Here is a 21,245-nt window from a genome sequence, read left to right on the forward strand (position 1 = left end):
TACAAAATAAGAAATACTTTTATCTTTATCTTGACCATTCGTCAAAAACATTGTTATTATTTGAATTGAAGAACGATCTGATGTGACAATAAACTTTAAGTTCAAATACAGAATACATGCATTATATGGCTTTTTTTTTTAAATCACACCCTAATCAAGCCGGAACGCCAACATTCTCGGGTATATATTGGTTGACAGTTGATATTGTGTGTGATATTTAAAAAGTCATATCATAAATACTTTTTTATAATATCATACCTAAAACAGATGTTTTTCACGTGACATGGTGCAATAAAGATTTGAGGTTTGATAAAGCATGTGCAACCGTGACTGATATGATATATTCACGGGTGGCTGAAACAGAACGTTTGCAATTCATTGTAGTTCACATCAAATTCACTTATATTTACTAATAAGTATATAAGTAAAACAGTTCTATTTCTATCAAGGACAATATGACATTGCAGAAAATTAAGATTGTACCACGAATATTATATTTCTCCAAAACTGAAATATAGAAAGTTGATAAATATCGTACTTTGAGCATTAGTCATTCTGTTCATCAAACACAGATTCTGTTGAATTCCAGTGTTTAAGATTGTACAGTACTAATTCCTTATATTCTATTATTGTATCCATATATATATATATATATATAGTACGTGTATATGTCGATAGATATTTTACATAGAACAGCCTTTATTTATATATTCATATATACCACGGTAGGTATAGTGTCCGGCCGAGATCGTGTCCACTTTTTCAAGTGTAGATCAGATTTTTTTTCGAGTGATATTATATGCGATCAGTTATGTTGATCAAATTTAACCCTTTTCAATTTAATGATAATTTTCTGTTCTGAAATCATTTTACCATAACCTTGCAGTATTAAGATATATTAGAAATTACTAATACTATTTCCTATTGACAAACATTTTTGAATTAGTAATTGTAATGTCTAGATAGAGATCCGTATTTTCACTTTTTAAATCGCTGCTAACTGATGGAAAGGAAACTATCATGGTGTATTATTGCTGTGTGACCAAGTATAGCATACGATTGATCATACTCCTCATCACAGTAGTAGCTTTTGAAAAATGTTCTGTTTTCAATTCATAGAACGATAAAACAAACTACCATTTATCATAATTAACAAATAAAACATCTAGGATGTATTTTCTGTTAAAAAAAATACACATACCCGCTTAACACACACAATGTACGTACGTCTCAATCCAACATTGTACTGCTTGATACTTTAGTCTTGGAAAACATGATTTATTCATTAGGTTTAACTGGCTTTGAACTAGCTTTCAGTAACCGTGAGTACTCTTTTATCTATACTTTGTATCTATTGTTTTTATGTTAGTTGGTTTGTCTGTGCTTCGTATCGATCTATTGAGTAACGTCATTTGTAACTGATTTTTACAGTTTGTTTTTATTTTGTGCTGTGACACCACTGTCCAAAGTTAGAGGAGGGTTGAGGGCTTACAAACATGTTTAACCCCGCCACAATCTGTATATGCCTGTCCCAAGTCAAGAGCCTGTAATTCAGTGGTTGTCGTTGGTTCATATCCGTTATATTTGGTTTTTTTTCGTACTTTGTGTATTGTATAACTAAGTTCGTTAGTTTTCTCGTTTTATTATTTGAATTTTTTCATGTTATTGCTGACTATAAGGTATAGGGTTTTCTCATTGTTGAAGGCCGTACGGTGACCTATATCTACTTTTATCTTCGTCATTTGAACTCTTGTGGATAGTTGTTTCATTGGCATTCACACCACATTTCCTTTTCTTTATATATATATATGTCTGTTCTCGCATTACTATTGTTTACAACACGAATATTAACTGTATGATATCCATATTTGGTTGAATCGACATCGATACACGTATGTTTGGATCGATACAACATGTGCACCTGGGTGTTGACTTGTTGGATAGTTCTACCATATTTACATGGGCGTGGACATGTTTGATCTACTAGTATCCAAATATACCAATGCCGGTGTCCATGCAATTCATAAGATGTGGCAAACAATAATATATACAAATATACGATGCTTTTTATGAATGTACGTGATATATACTACGGTATTATCAAACTGGTTAAATGCATTGGTTTCGTGCTTTGAAAAGTAATTTATTTGAACCTTTTCGTTGTTTTTTAAACGTAATCGCACTCATACTCACACATAACATTTCAAGCCATTGAAATTGTGTTTAATCACTTGATCAAAACATTGACCGCATTAAAAAAAACCGGGACTGCTCTAAAAAAAACACGGACGTATAAAAATTAATTTATTCTAAAAATGTCCTTCTCAATGTAATACTAGTAACAAGAATTTTTATAAAGTGTCTGTATATCTAAGGATATATAGATTCCAGATATATATTTTCTTTGACATTTGCATTGGTACTTTTATAAAAATAGCTTTATTCTATATTTTGGAATAAAAGCATTGTAAAGCTAAATGGAACTTTTAGAACAGAAAATAATGCAGGGGTAATGATTTCTCTTTATCACCAATACTGACTTACCTTGTATGATCTTGTATATTAAGTTTAAGCATCTATTTCACGTCTTACAAAAAAAAAAGAAGTATGTTTGTTTACATTTTTGATCATATTCACTCGAAAAAACGTGGTCACACTCGAAAACACCCGATCAAGTCATTCGATAAAACACGATCCCAGCCGACACTATACCTACTGTGTATAAGATGTAAAATTTTACAACCAGAAATAAAGAAAGATTTTTGTGTTTTTAAAGAAACTATCAGATGTATGTATATTTATAAGCTTATGCTATATATGGGAATATGATACAGTAGCTGTATGCATGATAGACAACAATACAAAGAACAAAATAGTATTGACAAGTACGTCGCCTGGGTTACCAAGGTCCTATGTTGCTACACGGAACACAATTTATCACTCGGTTTGTACCTTAATTGGAGTTCGGTATTTTTATTAAAAACTTTTTTTACAGTAATTGCTTTCATCTGCTTCGGGAGTATTTGTAGATCATCATTATATATATAGAGGATGAATTGGTCTATTATGCATGGAGTGTAGTTGCTGTAGTAAAAATAAAAAAATGTTGAATCGCAAGACGAACTTGTTTTTGGAGTAAAATAAGATATGGGGAAATGCGTTCTACTCGTCTGAGGTCATCTGTAAACTTTTAAAGGAATTCTATCTTTTTTCCGCTGCACACTGTTTTTAAGCACGCACCTGTATTGAATTGACTGGAGTTTTTCTGCTAATTTATATTTTATGGGTTTTTAAATGCCATTTTTGAAGCACTATGGTTTGGATTACTTGAATAGGTTCATTATAAGCAGCCATGTTTATAGAGATACTATAATGAATTTGCTTATGTAGAATGCACTAAGATATGGCGTTAGCTAGGAGGACATTCCACAAATGAAAATTCACCAGTGGCTTAAGTTAAGGGTGTCTGGTGTTGTATTTGAAAGAACCGTAACGATTTTTTTTTACCCATGCGTACGAACAAATTCAAAAAGTTAAAGATTCATTTCACGTATTTTTTATCACACCCTATTACCAGCCATCACTAAGGCATATACAATAAAATCTGTTTTCGATCGCCATAAACAAAAAAAAAGCAAATTTTGTCTCCTGTTCCGAATGCAATTGTTATACAATCTGTGTTTTCTATGTTATCTGCTGTAACAAAAGCCGGTAATAGGTTGTGTATATAAAAGTGTCATGAAATTTGTGGTTGAAATATGATCATATGAAGATGAATTTAATATATTATTGTATCCTGAAAGAAGTTGTGTTCCTTAGGTGTAAATGTAAGAGTAAAGGTATTCGATGTTTAATAAATTAGCGAATGACAAAACATATCCACAATCTATAAGAAGAAATCGACTTTTAGAGGTGACAAACAGGAAAATAAAGTAGAGGGGAACAATTTCGTTAAGGTATCATTATTAAATAAATGCACTAGTCTTAACGTATGTTTGTGTATTTAAACTAATAAAGGCCATATTCTTAATGTATTTTTATGTATTTATATTGTTTACATCCAATTGGAACCATTCTCTGTCAAATGTTCTTTTTAATTTCATCAGATGAATTTAATTCATTAGTTATATTCAAATGAAGAAAGCTGTTCAATGTTTTTTTCTACTCCTCATCATATATAAATCTACAGAACTACAAATTTATCTGTCAATAAATCTTTGTTTTTTCGTATATTATCTAAATATATTTCTTTTGTGGTCTGAAGGAGTAGAAGGATATAGATGTAATCATTGATCAAATTGAAACATTTTTTTCCTATCCAGTAACTCTTAAAAACACAAACCTTATTGATAAATACCTACTGATATGGGCTATAATGATTTAATCTAAAATATAAACAAATCAAAGAAAACAAAACATCTCCAGTTTTTTTCTGTCATCAAATTGACACCTTATCACTTCTTTTGTATGGCAATATGAATCGCTGTACTATCTCGTCTTTTTCTGGTTTAATTGAAAAATTTGAACTTGAACTTTTTGTTGATAAATGATAACACTATAATGTAAATGTCGATATATATTTTACTTAGGAGAACAACCTTATATATTCATATTTCCGATGTAAAATTTTATATCTTTATAATAGTCACCCTTTGGAAGGTTTAATTATGATTCAGTATCTTCAAAACAAGTTTGTTTCAAATATTCCTTAATCGCAAAAGTAATACATTTAAGTTTCTAGAGGTTTATCATCAGTATATATTTAGATCACATAAATACGTCTAGCTGGTATTGTTATGTTGCAGTAAATAATATGTTTGAACCAGAAACAAAGAAAGATTGTTGTTTTCAAAGAAACTAACATATGAATGTACATTTATAAGCTTATGCTATATATGGGAATATAATACAGTAGCTTTATGCATGATAGACGAGGTCCTATGTTGATATACGGAACACTGTATCACTCGGTTTATACTTTAATTGAAGTTCGGTATCTTTGTTAAAACTTTTTCACAATACTTGCTTCCATCTTCTTCGTGAGTATTTGTAGATCCTCATTATATATATATTTAATAGACCATGAAATGATGATTTGGTCAATTATGCACGGAGTATAGTTGTTGTATAAGAAAAAAAAGTATGATAGTTGAGTCGCAAGACAAACTTGTTTTGAGAATAAAATAAGTTCAGGGGAAATGCGTTCTACTCATCTGAGATCCTCTGTGTAAACTTTTATAAAAATGTAAGCCAGCTGCATTGAATTGACTGGATTTTTTCTTTTAATTTATATTTTATGTTTTATTAATGTTACTTTTGACGCACTATGGTTTGGTTCATTTGGATACTAGGTTCAGTATGAGCAGATATAAATACTTTAATGAATTTGATCGATCATATAGAATGCAAGTGCACGATATAGCATTAGCTAGGAGGACATTCCAACACTAAATTCGTCAGTGGCTTAATGGGTTGTCTAGTATTCGAAATAATGACACGATTTTTATACCCCTGTATACGGACAAATTCAAAAAGTTCAAGAATCCTTAAATACGGTTTCATTTCACCTGTTTTCTTCCACACTCTATTACCGGCTATTACTAAGTAGGCACTTCCATTCTCAATTTTATACAATAAAATCTGTTTAAGATTGCCATTCAAACAATTGTTTTTGCGAACGTGTACAGCAATTTTTGTCTCCTGTTCCGAATGCAATTGTTATACAATCTGTGTTTTCTATTTTATCTGCTGTAACGATAGCTGGTAATAGGGTGTGTATATGAAAGTGTCATGAAATTTACAGTTGAAATATGATCATATGAAGATGAACCTAAGTGTATCCTCAACGAAGTTGTGTTCCTTAGGTGTACATGTAAAAGTAAAGGTATTCGATGTTTTTTAAATTAGTGAATAACAAACCATATCCACAATCAATAAAATAAATGGACTTTTAGAAGTGACAAACAGAAAAATAAATTAGAGGGGAAAAGTTTCATTTAGGTATTTTAATTAAATTAATGCACTGGTTTAAACGTATTTTTATGTATTTAATACTTATAAAGGCAATGTTCGTAATGTATTTTTATGTATTCATGCTGTTTACATCCAATTGGTACCATTCTCTGACAAATGTTCTTTTTAATTTCATCAGATAAGTTTTATTCATTAATCATATTTAAAGGACGAAAGCTGTTAAATGGTTTTCTTTTTTCCCCTTCTTATCATAAAATCTACAAAACTACAAAACCTTTCAATAAATCCCTTTTTCCGTATTTAATTTAAATATATTTCTTTCGTGGTCTGAAGGAGTAGAAGGATATAGATGTAATCATTGATTAAATTGAAACATTTTTTTCCTAACTCTTAAAAACACAAACCCTATTGATGAATACCTACTTATATGAGCTATAAGGATTTAATTTAAAAGATAAACAAATTATAGAAAACAAAACATCTCCAGTTTTGTAAAATAATTTTATGGGTTAACAAAAGCAAACAACTTCGTTGTATATGTTGAAGTCGGTAAATATCCGATAATAAAGAGTGGAACTATACTGGAATATTTTATTTATCAAAAGAAGTATATGTCTTTCTATAGTGTATTTAAGGAATGACTGTAATATTTTTTCTGTCTATGAAGAAATAACACTAAAAATGTGGTGCACACTGAATAACCTGCGTAGCGGGTTATTTTAAAGTGTGCACCACATTTTTTTATGTTATTTCGAATAGACAGAAAAAATATTACAGTCATTTCTTATAATTTAATTCTAAATTCCATTTTAAACCTGAGTAAACCATGAAAAAACGTTGATGACGTCACGGTCACATGACAAAATTATGTCTATGAGCTGATAAACAAAACAACGTCAGCCAATCAGAAGACGCGTTACATCCAAAATTAAATTATAATTTGATGTTAGAATTGCATATACTAGTAACCCATCTAATTTTGAGATGCAATCGACATTAAATCACTGCAGTCTATCTTTTATGTGTTATATGATCAAATCATAATTGATAATGATTTGATAGTTAAAATCTTAAGTGAATAATTTATTTTGGGGTAAATTTTGTTCTTTACTCAAAATTGATTTCTGCTCAAAATTCAATATGATGTAGTCCAATAAAAATGACAGACTTCTAATATCTAAACTACGATGCTGACTGGTTACAATGTAAAATTTCAAATAGAGACAGGTCACTGGACAGGTATTTCAGAAGAAAAACAAAATTCCGTCTATGTAGGACAAAAATTTTACTTATAATATAAATGTTTCTAAATATGAGGATAATGCTCAAGATTAAAGTTTCATAAAAACCTGGAAAGAATTTTACACGTGCGTGTGCTAACGATGCAATTTCCCATATAATTAATGTTTCCAAGGGCATAACTCTTTTAAAAATAGTTGATCAGCACTGATTTTCGGACTCGTCCGAGACATTGCTGATATAAACCTATAATATAATTTTCATAAAAAGCTGGCAAGAATTGTACACGAGAGAGTGCTAATGATGCAATTTTCGATATAACTAATGTTCCCAAGGGGCATAACTCTTTTAAAAATACTTGATCAGCACTGTTTTTTGATCTCGTCCGAGACATTGCTGATAGAAGTTTCATGAAAATCGGACAAGAAATGTACACGTGAGAGCGCTAACGATGCAATTTTCCATATGATTAATGTTTCCAAGGCATAAATCTTTTAAAAATAGTTGATCGACACTGATTTTCGAACTCGTCCGAAACATTGTTGATATAAACCTTCAATATAAGTTTTATAAAAATCTGGCATGAATTGTACATGTGAGAGCGCTAACTAGACCGGACGGACGGACGGACTGTCGGACGCCATGTATTTCTATGTCCCCCGCAACGCGTTGCGCGAAGGACAATGACAATTCCTTTGGGTTGTGGTAAATTAGATTAAATAAGTTAGATACATTCCTGTTGGTTCTTGTATTATATGAAACGACTTCCTGTTGGTTGGTGTTAAGATACATGGTATATTCCTCTTGGTCATAGGGGTACTTAAAAATACCTTCCGACCCTAGTAATTTAATATACTGTCAAGGCCATTTTATAAAGTCATTAAATCTTTAGATTTACGTTGATAACGCTTAATGTGAAAACTTTGAGATCCTGAATATTATCTTCAAATTATAAAATGTTTAATGCTGGTACATAGTTACGTCAGTGGTTAAAATTCAATTTTTTTCTGGACGATGATGAAACCTTTTGCATATTTAATTGTGTGTCACTTGTCTCTTGGAGTCAAAACGTTTCGTTATCTTGATTAATGAAAAATATTTGGTTTTCAACTACAGGTGTTTGACTAATTCAAACGTTAGATTAAATGATAACAAGTCATGTTGTTTTTCTTGATAATGGCTACAGTTGACTCCATCTCTGAAGTTGAATTTCTAAATTAATCACTGTCTGGTATATTTTACATCGCAAACTGTATTGTACTCTCTAAAGTACTTACATCCGACTTATATACTTTTTTTTCCTTCTTGTTTTTTAATTTAAATTAGAAATCGTAAGAATGATCTGTTTTGTAATCGTCGTTATACATATAATTGATACGAGAGAGAAATGACTATAGATCAGGAGAAAAATTCTTTGACAGTTTTGTCTATTAGATGATAAGTTTACCATGCTTACTGTACAGTCAATTTTGGTTTCAAATCTATTGGGCGATTCATAAAACTAGAGAATGACAGAACCAATAGAATTACAATATAGAACTAAAAGCAGTCAGAAATGTTTTTCAATTGGAGAGCTGTACCAAGTCTGTTGCCAAACAGAATAAAAAACGGAAATTTAATAAAAAAAAATCTGCTGCTGTACAAATTCGCATTTTCTGTTCAACTCCAAATTCTAGCGGTTTAAACTACATGATACTTTAATTGAACTAATGTTCGACGCCTTGTCAAATTGAGTGACCATCATATTGTTTTCCTTAAGCATATGTCATGTATGTGCTCCATATCCTTATGAAATGAAAAAAAAAAAGATTCGAGATTCTAAACTAAAATAAAAACAAAAACAAAATATATAATAAATCGTTTTGAATTTTCTTGTGATTCGAATGTATATAAATTCAATCAGATTTTTTTTTTTTATAGTAAACTTACCTTTCCATCTTCCCAGGCTGTGGGGTCATTCCAATCTAGCAAATCAGGATCCTGATGTGGACATTGTAACGAGGACCCTATGACAAAGCAAAAAATCAGTAGAAACTTCAAATTCATTGTGAACTTTAACTGTAACATTACAATTTGTTGTTTAAATACTCAATTATAAAATCCATTCGTGCGTCACGTTTACATGTACGTATTTAATGTCGTAGAAAAATATGTTTTTAACAAGAAGTTATATTCCACAACTCATTAGCTTCTTTGCTTTATTGATCTATCAAAAGTATAATTGCCTGTGCTTACTTAATTAGGCAGGCGTTTTATTTTGATAAAAATATTTCATATATTACAAAAAATATATTTTTGATAAGTATTTCTTTTGTAAAGTGTACGTAAAATTATACTTAAATCTTCGTATGCGATAAATTAATAAAATTGTTTTCGATTAACGATCAATTACCAAGGTCATACAGGCAGTAAAAAGAACATTCGAGGTAAACAATAATTAAACAAAATTAATGTAAAAATATGTTTTTGGGGTTTAGATTTAATTTGGATGCTATGGTTATTCAGGGGTTTGACTTCTTCCCTTATTTGTGTGAATGCTATCCATAAAAACTCCAGTGTGGCCGAAATATTTAGGTATTTGAGATTTTTCAAGAACTAAATGTTTGGTCATTGAAATCCATTTCATTTCAACGGGCAACCCTGTTATCATTCTAGGCCCGTGCACAGTATGAGGGGTGCGTTCGCCTTCCCTTCTGAAAACTATTCAACACATATCGGACTTTATTTAAAAGATTGACTATTTAAGTATAGCTACCCTCTACTTCTATTTTTTTGTTAAATTTATGATTATAAACGTTGACATTGCGTTTCAATCTTAGGTGAGATATCAGATATAAAAATTCACCACTCTAATCTGTAATTTGCTAACTATAAATTTCTAATGTGCATCACCATACAGATAATATGTCGTGAAGAAAAAGGGCTGTAATTAATTATTTTCACAAGACCAGCACAACTGCTCAATGGTCTAACATTAAAAAATGATCATGACACAAGGGCCTTAAATTGTTTGGAAGCATGTGGGCAGTTGCCTCCTATATTGCGAGCTTGCAAAAATAATGATAACGAATAAACAGAGAGAGAAATGGCATGTATAACACATGCACTATTGAACTTGAATTATTGGTTTATTATAGCCAACTCGAAAATAAAAGCTGTTGAAACACTATGACTATGTTCTTGGTTTACTAGATGAAATTCAAACCAAAACCGGCAAAATTGATACAACATCATATAAACTGACTTCACTTAAATTTGAAATACCGGTATTAGTGGTAGCAGTCGTAACCCAGCTCCTTTTAGGATTCTCTCTTTTACATAAAACTTCAGTCTGAAAACTGTGATCTTATGGACGTACATGTTCAAGCTAGAACAATATATACATATTTTCTCGGTATACTAGAAGATGCCTAGGAACTTTAACGGCCTGTTCAATAGAGCATATACTATCGTCAATAGGAACGAAATTGCGATCACAAAACTGCGAACATCTGAACGTCAACGGCATAGGGCAAATTCAACAGCTGATCGTGAAACCGCGGAACAGTTTTAAGGATAAACATTTGTATCCCATTTGTTTATCACATCATTGAACATCCAAACGACAGATCCCGGACGACATTACGCAAATGCTTAATGGAGTCTAGTTAATTCGACAGTATTTCCAGAGTTTTACGGACGAAATTCCAGGCTCCATTGTTGACGAATATAGAAAAGATATGCGACACGCAGAGGACTTACTCTAAGAAGTTGAAAACTTTAAATATTATCAAGGACATACTCGGGAAAATGTACAGTAGAGCAAGCGATTACACAAACCAAGAGAATAGATTACTGTATATGATAAAACCTTTATGCTAAAAAAAGATAAACTACCAATGATCATGACATATTAACCAAATAATGTTATATCACTATTTTAGCCGATAGAAAAAAGATGTTCATACGACTAAAATTTAAGCTTTTGGAAAAGGGTGGGGGAGGGCAGTCACTTACTATATACTGAGTTGTAGGATTGAACCGCTGGAATATATGATGAGGGCACACAATTTATGTTAAATAATTAATAGGGTAACCATGTTTCAAAATATGGATGAGTTACTGGAGGTCTAAGCTGCTCAGCTCTACCATAAAAGAAAATTTAGTGGGTTTATGTACAAGGTTTGTTACAATCGAGTTAGATTTCGAGTTGAAGTTCTCTTTTGAAGTTTGCTTCACAGTTCAAATATAAGTTAGAGTTATAGTTCGAGTTTAAGTTCGAGTAAGAGTTTGAGTTAAAGTTCGAATTATGCTTCGGTTTCGAGTAAAAGTTCAAGCCAAAGTTGAAATAAAGTTCGAGTAGGTGATCGAGTTGTGTTTCGAGTCACACTTCGAGTAAAATTTCGAGTAAAAGTCAAGTTTTGAGTTAGAGTTCGAATTAGAGTTCTATTTGAATAACGAATTAGAAATATTATAGAGGTGCAAAAGATTACTCAGGCATCGAAAATATGTGTTTTGGGTTTTGTTTTTGTTTTTTATTATTCAACAACAAATTACACTTCTGCTGTTAACAATGTTCTTTACTAGTCCAGCATTCCAGTGAAGAGTCCCTGTTTGTTAGTACTAGAAATTCAGGGTTGTTTTCTGGTAAGCATCATAATTTTAATTTAACATTCGTTTTAATTACAGCTAAATAACATAACATTATCAACAATAAAATTATAAGACTTATTTATTTAACAGTTTACTATATATCATGTAGCAATTATTTTTACGTATTATTTCTTCCGTGAACGTGTTATCTTTTTTTTTTATAAAATATCTTCCTGGTTTTAAAACAGAAATTATCAGATGATTTTCAATTTGCAGAGGATAACTGAGAATTTATATTTTTTTATCAGTTGATTATATATTTGATGATTGCATTTTTGGACAAATATGCAAATAAAATAAAGAATAAATCAGAATTGCTTCATTATCAGCCAAAAGACGTTATATTTTTATACTGATTTATTCTTTATTAAAATGATTACTTTTCAGTTTAGATACTTCAAGAAAGTATAGTTACGCTAATTCATGTGTTTTACTTATTTTATGAAAGTTTTTTTCACCATGCCTGCAACACTCCTTTGAAAAAAAAACCTGTAAGAGTTTGAAACCGAACTGTTACAGGTTTTCATGTTATCAAGATGGATAGCTGTTCACAGGAAGCAGTCATCAAAGTAAAAAATGAAACAACATAATTGTCAATAAATCACATCAAGTTACCATTTTGAGATCATTTGTTTTAAATGGAAACGTGGATAGCATGGCGTAGTGACAAAACAACGATGAGATATTCTCAGATTTTCTCAGACTTTTTGATCATTTCAAAATATACGGAATATTACATTTTATTTTGAAAAACTGCGTTTTTCTGATATACAACACACTATTTCGACAAAGGAACTATTTGAATACAAAAAGAAAATAGATAAAAAGACGGAATTATCCAGCGGAAGTAGAGTCCGCTTTCCCGCCCCTTTAGACTGGGTATTTTTTTACTTACTTTTTTCATAATTTGGACTGCCGGTTCCCCTCTTTTTGGAGGGTCTTTAATACCCATTTTAAAAGTATGGGATCCCCGAATGGATTTTTTTTTAAATACGAATGTAAATTTGATCATGCGAATTCTAATTTGAACTTTAACTGAAATTCCTTTTCAATATGTGACTCGAACTCGAAGTTTATCTCGAAATTTAACTCGAAGTGTAACTGAAAACGCAATTTAAACTCGAACTCGAAGATCAACTCAAACTTCAACCGAACTCGAACTCTTTTTTTTATACTCGAACTTTGACTCGAACTCGAAATTAACTCAAACTTCAACTCGAACCTGAACGAAAAATCAAACTGTAATTCTTATTTTAGCTCTAACTTCAACGAGAACTCTAACTCGATGGTAAGCTACAGCGATCTGTAAAAGTGAAAGTAGGAATTCCAAATCTATTTATAATGACACCTAATACAATAACAAATGTTGTATCCAATACCGATCATTACAGATGAGTTTTATACTCTGTTCATTTCATAAGTGAGTATTTTTATTTGATATTACAAGGTAAGATATTTTGGCTCTATTTGATGAATGATCCTAGTATGTCTATATATATTGTGTACATATATGGTACATTATATTAATTAAGGTTCATAGCAATTAGATTAAATGGCAGTGTTTAGACCTCGAAAATAGCCATATGAGATTTTCCGAAAGATAAAATCTTCTGGATTTTGGGAATATTAGAACTGTTTGTCCGCTTGTAACAATGAACCTATTTAAGTCCTATAGTGTAAACAAGTTCAGAAAATCTACAATTTTAGCTATATTTCTAAATATATATATCGGAAGCTCGATTGGGAAATAAAATAGCTCTATTGAGAAAAATAATCGGCACAAGATCTATGGTAGGAGCGATCCAAAGGAATATTCAACTCATAAGTCGAAAACAAATTTACTGATCTCTCCATAATAAAACAAATAAAAATACGAAACGACCTACACCAATCTACAAAATACAAACATAGAAATTAAAGACTGAGCAACAGTGTTACACGAACCCAAGCAAACAACGGGCCGGAGTGATCTCGGGTGCTCCAGAAGTGTAAGCAGAATCTGCTCTAAGTGTGACACCCGTCGTGTTGCTCACAACAAATGATAAATCTTGCCTACAGTGCCATGTATAAAAAAAGGTAGTATATTGTATTGTGATATTTTCGAAAAATGATACTTATTGGTCACCGAGCTTGTTTTCAAGCTACAGGTAGTGAAAAAAATGACAAAATTTGTACGGATTATACAGAGAAAAGCCTCATGTGATTAGCAGGTAAGCTTATACATGTAGATAATATTTTAAAATAATATATGAGAAGATAGCTGTTATAAAAAGTGCTTTTAAAATATCGAAAGAAAAATGGGGTAACTATAGGTTTTATCCGGCTATAACATAAGATAGAAAATCAAAGTACTGAAGTACTGAACATCGGATGACCGCAAGTTCTGGTGGATGGTCACAGGCACTTGTCCCAGAAATAAAAACCATATCTCTATACCTGAAAGTTGAATTAAGGTACATAGATATATATTTTTTCTGAGACAAGTTCCTGTGTAGATGATGAATAAATGACAGGGAATTCAACCTCACCGTAATAATTATTATATTGTAGTGATATAATCATTTGTTATCAGTATAATCTGGTTTGTGGTTATATATTATATTAATATTTGTATAACAGTTATATATAGATAGCAGATCATCTCTCGAGATATCCTTCCGCATGGGTTAACACAAATTTTCGGTGTTTATGCATGATTTGTTACTGATATATATATATATATATATATATATATTTCTCACGATAAAACATTTACATATCATTTATCTATGTTCTTAAAAATATTTTCATGAATATTTATTGATGAAAATAATATATAACAAGCGATAAGGAATGTTATTTTGCACTCGATAATGTCCGCGTATTTATACGATTTACACGAAGTGATGGGTGCTTAAAAACCCAAGGACCGTGTGCAGAATTTCTGCGCCAGCATAACAACGGAATGCTGTAAAAATCCTTGTAGATTCCTTTATAAATGGTACAATTTCTGAGTTACCTCTCCTTAAAAAATTGAAATCAAGCAAAAATATTCTACCTAGTTTGAAACTAATAGTAATTATAAGATGATACTACACAGATTTGTCCATTTGAATGAAGATATTGAGGAAAAATGCATTCTGGCGTCGGAATTTATTGACTTCATTTAAAATATGGAACTATTGTGTTCTGCTATTTTACAATACAAGATGATGGAAGATTCCCATTACACCTAAGATTCAGTCTTTTTTAGTAATTTTTTTTCTAACTGACCTAGATTTTTAATGTGTATGTTTACAAGTCAATACTAGTTTGCAGGAAGGCATGTCAACGGCACATTATTCTACATTGATTTCATAATTCTGACCTCAATTGATTTTACTCATAATATTATGCACATCAAAGAAGCAGCTGATATTTGCTTGATCTGGCAAATGATTGAACCCTCTCCCAAGTTCAACACTTAACTAAGTAATCGATTACAGGTAGCTATTTATCTTATTCACCTAAAGGTTTGTAGAGTAAGTTATATGGGATTTTTCAGCTAGCTGGACATTAGATCGAAACTTATTTTACTGCCAAGTCCTGAAAGCTACAATATTTTCAACAAGCTAGTTATTTCTTTTAAAATTCATTGTTAGTGTTAATATTATTTTTTATGTATGTTTACTTCACAAATTTTACAATACTAGTATTTGATTTTATCCCCCACCCAACTCCCAAACAAACAAAATTAATTCAAAGCCAAATCTACCAGCCCTAGTGTTTAAAACACTAATGATTTTATTTTTGTTCTTTCGTTTCAGAATCCCATAATGTGTATTGAGGTATTGAGTTGATTGATTTTAAGTAAGAAAAACATAAAAAGTAATGGCATGTTATCAAGGTCCTCTTCCTGGTTTGCCAGAGTTTGATTATGGTAACTATTGAATCTTTTATTCAAATTCAAATTCAAATTCAAATAATTTATTGGATAAATATAAAAAAGAAGATGTGGTATAATTGCCAATGAGACAACTCTTCACAAGAGACCAAATGACACAGAGATTAACAACTATAGGTCACCGTACGGCCTTCAACAATGAGCAAAGCCCATATCGCATAGTCAGCTATGAAAGGGCCCGAAATGACAAATGTAAAACAATTCAAACGAGAAAACTAACGGCATAATTTATGTACAAAAAAATGAACGAAACCCTAACCTGGGACAGTGGTGTAACAGTACAATATAAGAACGAACTATAAAAATCAGTTGAAAAAGGCTTAACTCATCAGATGGATACGAATAGAAATGCATCTAACAAAACACAGAGTGGACGTGGCCGGGTACTTGTACATCCCCAACAACAAAAAGACACTAAGTACAGATCTGAGAGTACTCGCAGTTACTGACAGCTAGTTCAAAGCCAATAACAACTTAAAAAATCGTACATCTAAGACTAAGTAACTTATCAATCATTACACATCCAACACCCAATGGATTTAGTGTAAAAGACGTCATAAACAGTCATAGAAAAACAGACCTTCTGCAATGCCAAGATACAGGTATCGACAGATTGCAGATCAATCAGTGAATGTGCATATGTATATAACAATAATAACAATAATATTTAGTTTGCTTTTAATTTGCTGATAACAAAATTAAAATTGATACCAATAAAAACAATATTCAAAGATCTAATTACAGTGTTGAATACACCTTATCGCTATTTGTCCGCCATTACTGGACATCACACAGGTTCCCGTACAATTTCGACGTCATAATACAAACTATCTGACGCCACAATGGAAAAGTGATTGTTGTATGACGTCAAAAGTTCAAGCGGGACAGATTCTCGGGTCAGGCGGGAATAGCGATAAGGTGTATTGGCAACCTTTTAGAATAAGTTTATTTAAAGGATCGATAAGTTTACCAGTTTCTAAATTTCCGGGCATAATAATTTACCAGTAATACATAGATTACGTTCATTAAAATCCAAAACGTCACAACAGACACGGGCATAGCGAACGAGTAGTGATATATAAACACCGTAAGAGGTGCCAAAGGAACATCACCATCCAAAAAAGGAAAATTAACAATAGCACATATGATAAATAGCGTAATCAAAGTGTACAACATACATGACATATACAACATTACAAATAGTGTAAATTAAACAATGCATAGCAAGAGAAAATTAATGACAATGAATGATATGTTTTGCATGCACACGTATAAAAATTTTGGGTTTTTATCCTACGCAATCATAATCATTGCGTTGGATAAAAATCGCAATTTTTATACGTGTGCATGCAAAACAAATTTCTCGGTAGAGGGGTCTAAATACAGCACAAACAACATTTTCCAAAAGCCAAAAAGTGAAAAAGTATATTTAAACAAAACGCATTTGACTAACAGTTCGAACAACGGATGTTCTTAAACCCTGCTGACTGCATATAAATATATATATAACTAAAAGTCTAATTTTATTTGTATAGTACTTCCATAACTTATGGTAGACCAACTGACACTAAGTGTTATTGTGAACTTCAAAAGCTTGTCTCAAATAATTACATATTTGTTTGGCATTAGCTAAATTATTTGGATTAAGTAAATAGATTACTGATTTTATATTTTAATCTTTAATCAAATTTTGGAAAATATTAAACTTTTATCAAAGGTTTTTATATAGGGGACAATATAAAAAGAAGTGCACTTCATCTTCTGATTTATCTCGACAAGATTTGCAAAATCTCTCCGTTGCTAAAGTTTTTGGTTTGCTGAATCTCCCAGTTTCAATTGCAAGTGAATGTGCACTTGTTCTAATTTTTCTGAGAAGTGATCTCTCATATTTTGGTATATCAAGGCTTAAGTCAAATAATGAGGAAATTTTACAATAAAATATTTGATAAATGAAACTAGAAGTGAGATGAACTTCAGTGAGACAGAAACATAAATCATTAAGATTTTTATGGAGGCTAGTTTAGACAGTATACGTTATTACAAAAATGTGTGGTTAAATTTTGAGAATCATCTTTGGGTACTAGTATTTAATCTAAAATTAATTTAATTTTAGTATAATCAGCTTTTGCAAATTGATTTCCGGTGTCAAAAATAAAACAATTAACACATATTTTTGTTGGCTTCTACAGTTTTAAGTCAAAAGTGTTTCACCTATTAGACATTCCCTTACTATTTAAAAAAAAATACTTTTTTGTTAAAAATTCTACTGTAGATATTTATTGTCCAGATTGAAGGATTCGTTTCATTTTAGAAGATGTGTGCTGTTTTTTGCAATACTTATGAAATATATCTATAATTTATATTTTTAGGGAAATCACTGTTTAAAGACAATGTTGAATTTCTGCACGAAAAAAAAATCAAATTCCTATATAGGATTGTGGTTTTTTAAAACATTAAAACTTTCATTAAAATCGGACTTTAAATTAATTTATGACAATGTTTTTAAAAAAAGTGTGTCTATGCGAAATTATAGCGGAATTTGGGATCTATAGGTGAAACAGTTTTGACCAAAGTATGCATGTTGAAAACTGTTATTATAATAATCTGTTTGACGAAAATTTATTATTAAAAATCGAAATTTATTATTGCCTATAAATGATAAATGACAATTTTGGACACATCATAGAATTTTTACACTCCAGGTGAAAAATAATTCGGGAGCATATAATCATTGCTTTATCCATCCATCCGTCCGTCTGTACTTGCTTGTGTCTGACGCAAATGGCTCCAGGTTGATAACTTGCGTATCCGTTGTTTGAATGGAAAATATAGAAAAGGAGGAGCCGACTGATTTTGGAGTCAAGTTAGCGTGGTTTTTAGGTGTACATCAGAGAATAAAATATGCATTACTACGGAAAAAGTTAAATTCCCCCAGTTTATTACATAACTGGGATAAAGTGTGAATAAACATTCGTTTATTCGACCGAGCATTCGATTTCTAAACCAATGAAAACATCCGAAACGACAATTGCGCCTAATTTCCATACTAACGGACCCTATAACAGCACACTTGTATTTGCTTCATTGTTTTAAACCATAAAAAACATATATAGGCCGATTCATCGATAATCCAGGATTATCACTATTTTTATCAATTGGGAAAATGAGACTGGGAGAATATGCTAATACATTTTGTTAGAAACACACGAAAACAAAACAACTAAATATTCTTAACAACATATATATAGATAACACTTTTTAACCAGATTTTCGAAAGAAAAATCGGTTATTGATTTGGGGATGTACGGCGGGCGGGCGGACGGGCGGCTGCCAAACAGTGTCCGTTCATTTTCATAAAAACGCTTTGATGAATTTTTATACAAATTTTGATATGTTGTTTCCTGTGACTAAAAGAAGGTCGAGTTCAATTTTCACGACTTTAGCTTTTCTCGTTATTGAATTTTGGACCCTTTTAGAAACCAGAAATTTACTTACTATGTGATTGAGTTATTTCCCTTTGAACAGAAATAAATAAGTTTATGTATAGCTGAGATGTATAAATAGTCTATCAATGATTGTATCTGTTCAATTGATTAGTCAGGAGTTGTCAAAATTTTATAACTATTTATGCCCCCGCCATAGCGGAGGGGGCATTAAGTTTTACCCTTGTCCGTCTGTACGTCCGTCCGTCGGTCCGTCCGTCCGTACGTCCCAAAGTTGGTTTCCGTTCTCTTAACTCTAGTTTGCCTCAACCAATTGTTATGATACTTATACACAATGCTTATTACCACAAAATATGGATCAAGTTTGAGTTTTGGTGGCGTCACTTTTACTGTTCTAGAGTTATGACCCTTTACAAATAGAAAAATTGCTGAATTTTTCGTTTCCGTTCTCTAACTTAAGTTTGCCTCAACCAAATGCTATGAAACTTATACACAATATTTATTACCACAAAACTCGGATCAAGTACAAATGTGGGTAGATTCACATTTACCGATCTTCAGATATGTCCCTTTATAACTTTATATGATATGCAAGCGGGGGCATCATCTGTGTCTCATGGACACATTCCCCATTTTTTTTAAAGTCATGTGTGTTTTAAAGGTAGATGTCACAGTTGTTATGTGGTATTTTCTTTTTGTTGTGTGTGTTAATGTTAAATTTTTACTTGATCCTGTTTGGGTTTCCAGATTTGCAAATATCATTTTCATTAGATAATAATCTATTTTTATTAAAGGATATATTTCATTACGTTACATTGTGTAGATAAAGTTGTTGACATTGATAGATAAGTTGCAGATAAGATATTAGTTTGTGACAAATGAAAGAAAAAAATTTTCAGTTCTTTGACCACATTTATTTTGTGTCACAAACCTATGCTGTATCAAATATTCAATCACAATCCAAGTTCAGAGCTGTTTTAAGCTTAAATATTGTGTCCATACTTGCTCAACTGTTCAGGGTTCGACCTCTGCAGGAAAATCCGGTTTGCTGTCACTCTGACAGACTCTAGTTAAATCTGAATTTACAGCATTAAAATATAAATTGTGTTTCGTCCTTTTCATTTCAAAAAGGTGATATAGTGAAACAGTTCAAATTAGAAGCAGAATGTAGATTACAACAGCAAGATTTCATAGGAGCACTAAGAGATTACAATCAGGCGTTAGAATTTGCTTGTAAAATACCATATAGTAATACCACAGAAGAAATACCTAAAATATTATGTAACAGGTCCATGGTTCGTCTGAAATTAAAGAGATACGATGAGGCTTTGAGTGATGCTATGTTCAGTATACGCGATTTCCCTTACTGGATAAAGGTAGTATTTGCATAACATTGAAAGATATTATATGCATCATTTTGTTCATGTATAAATACAAATATCAGTTTGTCAATGTCGAAGTTAAACACTGTGAGCAAACTAATTTCATTCTACACTAGTTTCAATGTATACAATTTATATACTAATTTGAAACTGACAAAAGTCATTGTGTTCTGATGGTTATCAGTAATTTTACAAATTTATCTACTAAAAATTTTGATCTTGCTAGAATTATCAACCGTTTTTAATATAAATTATTTATAAACCCCAGAATGGTGGGACTTCCCAATGTCATTTACAAAATATACGAAATTACAAAACCTCTGTCAGTAGGAATGTCGGTCTCTTAATGTGGATGTCAAATCTCCCAATGATCGTAGCAAGTTTATATCACCTAAAAAATAAAATGTTTTTTTAATACCAGAAAGGCACAACACATTGACCGTTCAATCATGCAGCGTTCTACTCAGATTCACGATCGTTTTTCTTTTTTTTAAGTAAAAAAAAATTTGATGACTTTTCTGTAGTTTTCTACAGCACTTTGGAAAAATGTCTGACCAGTTAATCAGTTCAATATAACGACCTTATATATTACGTTTTCTTAATTTGGCATGTAAAACATACTTATTGTATTAAGTATGGTCAATCGTTTATATG

At 31.3% G+C, this 21,245-nt stretch overlaps 2 protein-coding genes across 2 annotated transcripts in view; one reads left to right on the top strand and one right to left on the bottom strand.

The window, feature by feature from the left end:
• Window positions 1-9,278, bottom strand: part of LOC127707484 (cell migration-inducing and hyaluronan-binding protein-like) — a 47,060-nt gene extending 37,782 nt beyond the window's left edge. Inside the window, exon 1 of the mRNA XM_052212062.1 lies at window positions 9,142-9,278. Within this exon, the coding sequence (XP_052068022.1) occupies window positions 9,142-9,258 (117 nt within the window). The 5' untranslated portion in view covers window positions 9,259-9,278. The remainder of the gene's footprint in view (window positions 1-9,141) is intronic.
• A 3,926-nt stretch (window positions 9,279-13,204) lies between these two features.
• LOC127707392 (TPR and ankyrin repeat-containing protein 1-like) overlaps window positions 13,205-21,245 on the top strand; it is a 59,254-nt gene continuing 51,213 nt past the window's right edge. The window contains exons 1-3 of the mRNA XM_052211873.1: window positions 13,205-13,264; window positions 15,630-15,742; window positions 20,341-20,585. Of these exons, the coding sequence (XP_052067833.1) occupies window positions 15,694-15,742; window positions 20,341-20,585 (294 nt within the window). The 5' untranslated portion in view covers window positions 13,205-13,264; window positions 15,630-15,693. The remainder of the gene's footprint in view (window positions 13,265-15,629; window positions 15,743-20,340; window positions 20,586-21,245) is intronic.

The sequence above is a fragment of the Mytilus californianus genome, unplaced genomic scaffold (assembly GCF_021869535.1).
Source record: "Mytilus californianus isolate M0D057914Y unplaced genomic scaffold, xbMytCali1.0.p SCAF_1, whole genome shotgun sequence".
Lineage (NCBI taxonomy): Eukaryota > Metazoa > Mollusca > Bivalvia > Mytilida > Mytilidae > Mytilus > Mytilus californianus.